Here is a 9,987-nt window from a genome sequence, read left to right as displayed (position 1 = left end):
AAGATGACCCAATCTCGGCACACAGGCGAATATAATCCTCTAAGGTACCTGATTTTTCCCATGGGCCGATAGCAGCCTGACAAGCAGAATTAGAATTCTCAAATGCCAATTGCTTAACAATAACTGTTCCAGCCTCTCAGTCAACCACAATTCTGCCCATCGCTTTTTAATAACCAGTCCACAAAATCTTGATATGGCTCGTCTGGTCCCTGTTGTATTTTTGATAATTCCTCAGTTCTTACCTCAGAGGAGGGGAGCTGCTTCCATGCTTTCAAGGCACACTGCGAAATCTGCTGATAAGCAATCTCAGGATACTCAGTTTGTGCTTGTATTTCGGCATAAGCCCCATTTCCTGTTAACATCTCATATGAAATGGGAATGTTGGTTCTTTGATTGTACATTGCCAATTTGTTAGCTCTTTCAAAGAATTCTGTTTTCCATAACAAATAGTCTCCCCACCCCCGACAGATATGCCTGAGCAATGATCTTCCAATCTCCTGGGCATAAGGCCTCTAAACCCACACTGTCCAACAAAGATAAAGTATGTGGTGCAGTGGGTCCATATTGTAGAAGTGGCCATTTTTATTTCTTTCAGCATTTTAAAATTTACACTATTATAGGCACACCGGCCATTAGCCATTTGAGTCACTGGATAGGCAGAAAAGGCAGAGGTGTCCTCCCTAGCTTGCTGGGCCTGATAGAGTGTCCGCTGAAGGGGTGTAATCTTTAGAGGCTTAGCTTCTTCAGGAAGCTGTTTGGGATAAACTGCCGAATGAGGACTCACTGGGAACATGTTCTTAGGCATAGGTGCCCCTTCTTCATAAGGCACACTGGATTGGGGATGCTGCATTAATGGGAATTCAGCAAGTGAGTCTTTAGAGGCCCTGAGGGGGTCATTCATCCCTGATGTTTGAGTTTGCTTTTGCCTCATGAATAATGTCTGGACTCTGGCAGATTTAATAGGTTTTCCAAAATAAGAATGCTCAGGCTGACGACTAGATTGGCCCGAGTCTAGAGGAGCAGAGGCAAGAAATATCTCTTTATCATCATCCACAGGCACTCCAACTTCAGGGGCATCCAAAGGGTCTGATTGTGAACCAGTGAGACCAGAGATTAATTCAGGACAGGGAGGAGGAATATCCGTGCCCAAATTCTCATATATATCCTCTTGCTCTTCTACTGCCAAATTCAGAGGGAATCCCGAGAGGCTATAGATATTAAATCTATAGAGTGCTGTGGCTCTAAAGCCTCCTGAATATCCTCCCAAATTTTCATTGTTCCTTCAGGACAAGCACATGACCCCCTAATTTTTAATTGATTTTTAATCTCTTCCCCCCACTCTCTGCCAGGCTTGCAGATTTACTGTTCCTTCTTTGGGGAACCAAGAGCAGAGATCAAAAACCACAGCAAAAAAACTGGTGTAAAGCCTTCTTAGAGACTTTTGACCCTTTCTGTTTTAAAAAGGCCTGCAGTGCAGTAACAAAAAGATCCTGTTCTAAGGATTGAGAATGCCCCATGTTATTTTACTCCTGCTGTCACTCGTCGACCCGGGCTCCTCTTACCTGAATATCAGTAACTACTTACCTGTATGTGCACTCCCTTGATATGTTCTCAGGTCCCTGTTTGGGCACCACTTGTCGTGGCCGGCATAACAAATCGACCAGGAACATGAGGGTAAGAGGATGAAGAAAAGAACTCGAGAAGCAGAGAGATGGGGGCAGGAGGAGCACTGAGGAGGATGTCCAACAGCGCTAAGTTTATTCAAAGCATTAAGTCCATATATATAGTGATATTACAATAGGAGAAGCAATATATCTGTGTCTAGTGAAACAACCACGAGTTTCCATAGTAAGTTTCACACTTAACCATAAGCAGACCTCGTGACGCCAAACGGCTGATGCCAGTACAATTATTCTGTATTCATACAACAAACCTGAAAGTAATTTATGGACTGTACTAGTGCAGCAAGGACCAGCCATGAACTTATGACCCCAACCAAATTGTTCTCATTTGTTTAGCAAGCGTGTGGGAAGTCACGTAGGCGAGCGTGCAACACACAGCACAGGCCCTTTCTCAGTGCTACTCGACTTTTCCCGTCCTAAACCTTTTGTTAGGTTTTTCGGACTTTAAAGGAGGCACAAGTCACGGCCTGGTTTGGTCTCAAGCCTCATTGGGGCCTCCCACAGGAGTTTCCGGAAGGATCTTCTCTGCGGGCCTCCCCCTCAGATTCTGTCAATTGGTTTGGGCGAAAACAACACTGTTGTGTTAATTAAGGGCTCCAGGAGATTCTCAGCGAGGCCAGGGGGGAGTCCGAGGGCTTTTGGTGGTTTTCTGAGAGTGGATTTGTGGCTTTGGTCCTGGAGAGGTGACAGGGTCTCTGCTCCGCGAGTCTGGGAGGATCGGGTCCATGCAGCCCGCGGTTCTGATGCTGACCCTGAAATTGTGAGGGGCGGTGGCAGGGGACCCCTCCCCCTCACAAAGCAGGTGAGGAAAATGCAGGGATGGGTGTCCTCCTGGGAGCTCACAGTTTCTGAGCTGCTCCGGACACAAAGGACTGGGAAGTTGGGCCTTTTCTGCATCTGAGTCCTGCCCGTGGGCAAGTGCTGTGAGGACAAGCAGCTCTGTTTCTGGATTTCAGGGCGTTTTCTCCTGATGCAGCCGTGATTTCCCACAGATCCCTCGTGAGGACGAAATGAGGTGGAGGCGAAGGCAGAAATGGCCGGTTGTCAGGTGAGCCTGGTGTCCCCGCGGAGCCGTGTCCTCTGTTTCTCCACAGACCCTCGTGTTTAGAAGCTGCAGATGCGGATACCTCGAGTCCGGGTGCTTCTCACTTCTGCGTTCACCTGTTTTTAAGATCTGGTCAGAAGTGATACTCACAGTTAGGTTTTTAGAATGCTTTTCCATGCCCCAGAGCCTTCTGTCCTGTGTCCCCAACCTGGCTTCGATAGTGCATCAGCCGTTGTCACTTAGAATTAAAGTCCCGCGAGGAGTGACAATATTCCGTTGGTGGCAGATCCGGAGGGGAAGGAGTCAAGTCTGAGATTCCTGTGGCTGATGAGGTCTGGTCCTGGGATATTAGGGAGGGAAATCAATTCTCATTCGGGCTTATCTGGATTCTCTATCAGCTGTGTGCAGCCGGGGAGGAAGGAAATGCAGATACAAGCTCGGTGGGTATGAGTCCAGAAAAACTTGGAAACTTCTCATTCTAAGAAAGGGGATATGTGTGTCTTCATCTTTAGTACGTGAAAGAGATATTCTACTTAAAGTCTACTAGAGGAGGGTGCCTGGGGGTCTTCATTGATTAAGTTTGGACTGTTGGTTGAGCTCAGGTCAGGATCTCAGGTTCCTGGGCTGGTATCCCCGCTTCTGGCTCTGTGCCCAGAGGGGAGTCTGCTTGACATTCTCCTTTTCCCTCTCCTGCCAGTCTCCATCTCCTCTAAAGTATAAATTAATCTTAAAGACTGAGGGTGGTTCAATTGGTTAAGAGTCTGCTTTCTGCCTTCCAGCTCAGGTCGTGATCCCGGGGACCTGAGATCCAGGCCCGCATCGGGCTCTCAGGTGGGCAGGGATCCTGCTTCTTCCTCTCCCTGTGCTTTTCTGCCTGTTTGTCGTCTCTCTCTTCTCTGTTTAAAATAAATACATTTTTTTTTCCGAATTTTATTTACTGTGGCACCTGGGTGGCCCAGTGGGTTAAGCCTCTGCTTCCAGCTTAGGTCATCATCTCAGGGTCCTGGGGTCCAGCCCCACATCGGGCTCCCAGGTGGGCAGCTGCTTCTCCCTCTTCCTCTCCTATTCTACCTGCACGTGCTCTCTCACTTGCTCTCTGAAATAAATACAATCTTTGTAAAGAATTTTATTTATTTGTAAGAAAAAGAGTGAGAGCACAAGTAGGGTGTGCTATGGGCAGAGGGAGAAGGCACCCTGCTGAGCAAGGACACCCTCCCACCCCCAGCAATGTAGGAGGTGGTCCCAGGACCTTGTGTCTTGGCCTGGGCAGAAGGCTGATGTCCACTGACTGAGCCACTCAGTTGCCCCATAAATAGAATCTTTAAAGATGAAAATAAAAACAAATCTTAAAAATTAAAAGAAAAGAAAGGCATAAACTATGTATTACTAGCACAAGGACGCTGTGCCATCTCAGTTTAGTGTTTGTCAGTGGCTTGGGGGGCTAGATGTGGGATGGGTCCATGATTGGCTAGAAGCCTGTCCTGCAGCACTGCTGGAATTCCCCTGAGGCAGGACAAAGGCAGTGGAAGTTTTCCTGAAGACAGAAGAGATGAGCCCCAGGAGGACACAGGGAGAGCTTGTCTGCAAGGGGTGGGGAGGCGGTTCTTAAAGGGGGAAGGAAGGTGAGGAATTCTGGGGAACCAGGAACTTGCTCCTTTCTGCTCACTGTGCCTGGTTGTCAGAAGCCCATTGGTTCCTTAGGGTCTTGGTAATTTTGAGGTGTATCCCCTGATGGCCCTTTCTGGACTCAGCCAAGGGGACACTGGGACCCTTCTCCACTCCTTTGCTCAAGCCTGCTTGCCTAAAAGCAGTCTCTACAGAAGGAAAGTGTTTGAATTGTGAATGTATACCCACTGTATTTGCACAATTAGATTTACATTCTGAATTCCTGCTTTCAATCCAATAGAAACTCCAGTGTGATGTGTCCTTTGATGTGCATTAGGTGCTGATAACATTTCTTTCCATTCAGCTGATGGGAACTTCTCTTAACTGGCTTTGTGCTGTCTGCCGGATCCTCCCCTGAAATGTTCCTATTTTCCCTACTGTCATTTGTAAGGGGGTACTGAGGAATATGTAGGAACTGTTGAATTTCAGGTGTCAACTTCTTTCTTCTGCATTTTTCTTGCTCGTAGGTTCGTTCTTTTTCTTTTCTTCCTTTCTTCCTTCCTCTCTTCCTTCCTTCTTTCCTTTTTTTAAATGTTTTCTCAGCTGAGAGAGAGCGAGCATGAGAGTGAGGAAAGGGAAAGAGGGAGAAGCAGATTCCCTGCTGAGTGGGGAGCTCAACTTAAGGCTCCATCCCAGGAGTCTGGGATCATGACCTGAGCTCAAGGCAGACCCTTAATCCACTGAACTGTCTGGGTCCCCTTACTTGTAGTTTCTGAGGAGGAGAACAAAGCCAAAGAGGTGTGGATAAAATTAAATGTCCTTCAGCTTCCAGTCTGTTGATAAATATCTGAGAAAGGCAGAGTAGGACATTCCTCAGGGAACTCACAACTGCCTCAAAGTTAACGTTTTGTTGGATGCAAAAAGCAGCCTTAGCCTAACAGTAGACCTCCAGGATCCTGTAATTCCTTTTTAACATATGAAAATTACTTTGGAAACTTCTTGAACTCTATCCCCCAAATGTAGCTTGGCCACCCTCCTTCAAGCTCGTGGCCCCTGATAGATATCTGGGGGGTCTCCTGACTAAAGTGTTAACTAAACAGTGAGTGGCCTCACTTGCTTCCAAATTCCTTAGAGCCTCCTGTTATCCCTCACCCCTTCCCCACCTGAAAGCATAGAACCAGTCACTGCTCACATTCCTCTCCCCTTGCGTTAGGACCACAGTGTTTGTACCACGGGTATCTCAACAATCCTTTCTTTATCATTTACTCCAGAACCCTAATATTTCACATCAGAAACATGTCTAGAGTTTCTTGACCTTTGGCTTCTCTCCCACATCTCAACACTTTGCACTGGACAAGGAGGGCTTTCACCTCTGTAGTGGATAGAGTTGACTTCTGGGAGTGAAAGGAGTCAAAGTTCTCAACAAGGCAGCCCTCTGTCCCATAGGTTTTTCTTTAACTCCACACCCATCCCAGGGAGAAGGAAAGGTCAGATCTGGTTTTAGCTGGTGACATTAACTCCTACTTCCATCTTAGTAAACATCGTGAACTGTGTCAATGGCCACTTGGTGACTGTGATGTTTATTACAGGGACTGCTGACCTTCAGCGATGTGGCCTTAGAATTCTCTGATGATGAGTGGGGACGCCTGACCCACAGTCAGCGGCAACTGTACAGGGATGTGATGTTGGAGAACTACGGACACCTCCTCTTCTTGGGTGAGGAAGACTCTTTCCAGATTTCCCAAACCCCATTCAGGGTTTTATTCCTTCCTGTGTGAAGACTGTCTTTTCAGATATTTCTCTTGGAATGACTAGAATTCAGATCCAGGCAGAAAAGGAAATAAGTAGGGCTTTGTAGATGGAGAGAAAAATCTTCATGGTCTTTCCTTCTCAGCCTTAGCTTCTTCCTCAAGCAAACATCATTGCTTGTGTAAATGAGTGGTAGTTCTCAACCTTTAGTGACATGAATGGTGCTGCTCACATCTTAAACTGAAATTTCTCCTCCTTATTATCATGTCTACTACTAGGAAGTGTAGATCAGGATGTGAACATTGGAAATTCCCCCAGTGTGTTCTTTTTTGAAGACTTTATTTACTGATTTGACAGAGAAAGATGACAAGTAGGCAGAGAGGCAGGCAGAGAGAGGTGGGAAACAGGCTCCCCGCCAACCAGAAAGCCTGATGTGGGGCTTGATCCCAGGACCCTGAGATCATGATCTAAGCCAAAGCCTGAGGCTTATCCTCCTGAGCCACCCAGGTGCCCCACCTCCTGTGTTTGCTAAAGGGACTGTTGGGGAACCCTTTTGGGAAACCATTTTCTAGGATTGTACAATATCATCTCTTCTCTCCTGAATGCAGGACTCATGGAAAGTTAGAATTGTCAGCAAGAGTCATTTTCCTTTTTCCTCATAAACAGGTCTCCTTCTGTCAAAGTCAGATCTGATTATTTATTTGGAGCAAGAGAAGGTGCTCTGGGATGTGAAGAGAAAGGAGACCGGAGGCTTCCATCCAGGTAGGTGGGAATGAATGAGGCAGATGACAGAGGGGAGGTCCAAGTCTGAAGGAGGAAGGTAGACCGTAAGCAGTGGTTTGATTAGCTCTCCTTGAATGAAAATAAGTTGGAGACTTGCCTAGTTTTATGTCTCTCTCTCCAACATCATGAAGCTCTTGCATTCTCTGGGGATTCTCCTTCAGGTGCAGTGATGGTCCATCACATTCGTAGGAGAGCCAGGAGACTCTCCTTCAAGGGGGAGGGCCACCTAATCTAAGAGCTTTCTATTGTTGTGAGGGCTCTGGAGAAGGCATCCTATTTCTGAGGACCTGTATGCTATAGCCTTTGTCAGTTCTGGTTTTCATTATGGGACAAGTAGGTCAGGGTGGTTGTATGCACACTGGAGTTTGTTGGAGAAATTCCTGGAACACTGGAGATAGATTTTTTAAAAATTTTATTTATTCGACAGAGAGAGAGAGAGATCACAAGCAGGCAGAGAGGCAGAGAGAGGGGGAAGCAGGCTCCCTGCCGAGCAGAGAGCCCGAGGTTGGGCTTGATCCCAAGACCCTGGGATCATGACCGAGCTGAAGGCAGAGGCTTAACCCACTGAGCCACCCAGGTGCCCCAGGAGATAGATTTTTAATATTCTCTGGCTTATGCTTTCTATGTTACAGAGGCGTTAATCTTAATCTTTAAAAAATTGAGTTTTGGTAACCTCATCAGTTAACAAAGCACTGCCCTAAACCTAAAATAAGAAAATGTACTGTTTTATTTCCCTTCAAATAGTCTTTTTTCTTTTTCTTTTTCAGGTAGAGAAATTTCTGCTCTGTGAGTTCCATTCCTCAGTGGTGAAATACTGTAATGTCTCTATTTGTTTACTAGAATTCCGACATAACAAATGCTACCGGGGAACTAGCACATTTCCAACTTGAACTTGTAGCCTTTAATAAATTGTCATTTATTACCTTATTTTTTAATAATTGCATCATTGTATGATTCTTCTATGAAGTTCTGGTAACTTTGTCATGTGTGTTTTCACTTTCTAATTAGTTTTTTTTTTTTTAAGATTTTATTTATTTACTTGACAGAGATAACAAGTAGGCAGAAAGGCAGGCAGAGCGAGAGGAAGGGAAGCAGGCTCCCTGCTGAGCAGAGAGCCTAATGCAGGGCTCCATCCCAGGACTCTGGGATGATGAATTGAGCCGAAGGCAGAGGCTTTAACCCAATGAGTCACCCAGGCGCCCCTCTAATTAGTTTTATATGAGATTTATTTTTGAATACTTTTACATCAAATGTCCTGATATGACATGGGCATGTGCTTTATAAGAAGTGAGTTAGAGGGGCGCCTGGGTGGCTCAGTGGGTTAAAGCCTCTGCCTTCGGCTCAGGTCATGATCCCAGGGTCCTAGGATCGAGCCCCGCATCGGGCTGTCCGCTCCGCGGATAGCCTGCTTCCTCCTCTCTCTCTTTCTACCTGCCTCTCTGCCTACTTGTGATCTCTGTCTGTCAAATAAATAAATAAAATCTTTAAAAAAAAAAAAAAGAAGTGAGTTAGACAATTAATAATATCCCCATATAGTTTGTTTACAATTTTTATTTGTTCAAGACAGAGAGAGAGAGGGAGAGAGAAAATGAGTACAGAGGAGAAGGGCAAAAGGAGAGGGAGATGCCCAGTCCCTGCTGAGCAGGAGCCCAGTGCGGGGCTGGATCCCAGAACCCTGAGATGATGACATGAACAGAAGGAAGATACTTAACTGACTGAGTCCCCAGGTACCCTAAACCTCCATGTTTGAAAAATCCTTGTGGTCAGTAATGCAATGTTGCTTCATGGGAAATTAATCATGAGCTTTTCTTCTACCTTCCTCAGAATGTATCAGAATTTTTCCCCAAATACTAATTTCATATACAGAGTCTCTCTGCATATTTTCAACATCTATGATGTTTATTTATTTAGAAATGAAGATGTTGTTTGTTTCTTCTGTCATAACAGACTGGACTGTAGGGTTACATTCTGTGGAGGAGAACAAATATATTAATAACAATACACGTCTTTCAAGCTTTTTAAGTGTTAATAAAATTTTCATTTACAGCTATTTATGATTAATTTTAATGATTAATGAGAATTCTTTACGATATTAGAATCCATGAAGACATGCCAATCAATTGCCTGTTTTTCATGGGTATGTGGACACAGTTCAGAATTATGGCTATATAGAAGTTTACCTTTTCTGTCATATTTCAGTGTTTTATTTAGAATTTCATGGATTGATTTTTCTCTTATTCTGGCTTGGTAATTTCCTAAGAATGTGCTTCCTTGTCTGTCTCATTCCACGACATTAGTTAGGTGTAGGTTGGGTGTTATCTGTGCAGATTGTTAGAGGAAGAATTTCTAGCTCAGTATATTTGCTACAGCCCTTCGGAACAATTTGTTACTTAAACTATAACCCCTGGAGTATTTTACTAGTTGCCAAGCACATTTAGATATGGCCTTAAGAAAAACATATACTGGCAACAGGTCTTTGGGGAGAAGGACGATATATGACCGTGAAGCTGGGCAGCTGGGGATGCCCAGCTCGCTCAGGGTGGAATGAAATACCACCTGCTTCCCTTTTCCATTATCACTCCTTTCTCTTCCCAGAAGTGCCCATTGTTAGTTAGATTAGCCCTTTGAATGTGCTTGGTTAACTATAAACTTGGTACTCCTCCTTGCTTGTCTGCAAGACATGTGACTAATGTTTGACTTTCATTGGTCCTTCTGTTGGCTATTGTTTCTATCTAATAAAAGTGAGACTGTTGAGTTGCTCTGGGCATCAGTCTTTTCGACTGTTGTCCCCTGCTCCCAGTCTCTTGTAGCTGACTTGTTTGTGCTTAATTCTTCTCTCGTCGCCGACTGGAAGCGGCAATATTTCAGCATATTTCAAGACCATGTGAGGATAACTCCAAAAAGAGAGGCCTTTGGGGCGCCTGGGTGGCTCAGTGGGTTAAGCCGCTGCCTTCGGCTCAGGTCATGATCTCGGGGTCCTGGGATCGAGTCCCACATCGGGCTCTCTGCTCAGCAGGGAGCCTGCTTCCCTCTCTCTCTCTCTGCCTGCCTCTCCATCTACTTGTGATTTCTCTCTGTCAAATAAATAAATAAAATCTTAAAAAAAAAAAAAAAAAGAGAGGC

The 9,987-nt window shown here is 45.3% G+C and overlaps 1 protein-coding gene across 1 annotated transcript; it reads left to right on the top strand.

Moving 5' to 3' along the window:
* The first annotated feature begins 2,111 nt into the window (after positions 1-2,111).
* LOC101688088 (putative protein ZNF720) lies at positions 2,112-7,799 on the top strand. The gene is made up of 5 exons (XM_004779824.3): positions 2,112-2,484; positions 2,639-2,730; positions 5,922-6,048; positions 6,748-6,843; positions 7,632-7,799. The coding sequence occupies exons 2-5, from the start codon at positions 2,716-2,718 to the stop codon at positions 7,652-7,654; spliced, it is 261 nt and encodes an 86-aa protein (XP_004779881.2). The 5' UTR covers positions 2,112-2,484; positions 2,639-2,715; the 3' UTR covers positions 7,655-7,799.
* Positions 7,800-9,987: the final 2,188 nt, after the last annotated feature.

Source organism: Mustela putorius, unplaced genomic scaffold (genome assembly GCF_011764305.1).
Source record: "Mustela putorius furo isolate JIRA1106 unplaced genomic scaffold, ASM1176430v1.1 tig00000196_pilon_pilon_pilon, whole genome shotgun sequence".
NCBI classification, from domain to species: Eukaryota; Metazoa; Chordata; class Mammalia; order Carnivora; family Mustelidae; genus Mustela; species Mustela putorius.
The sequence above is the reverse complement of the archived record's forward strand: the minus strand, read 5'-3'. Positions and strand labels throughout refer to the sequence as shown.

Coding starts and splice junctions, on each gene's coding strand:
- LOC101688088 (XM_004779824.3), top strand. Junction 6,049..6,747: donor CGGACACCTCCTCTTCTTGG/GTGAGGAAGACT, acceptor CCTCATAAACAG/GTCTCCTTCTGTCAAAGTCA. Junction 6,844..7,631: donor GACCGGAGGCTTCCATCCAG/GTAGGTGGGAAT, acceptor TTTCTTTTTCAG/GTAGAGAAATTTCTGCTCTG.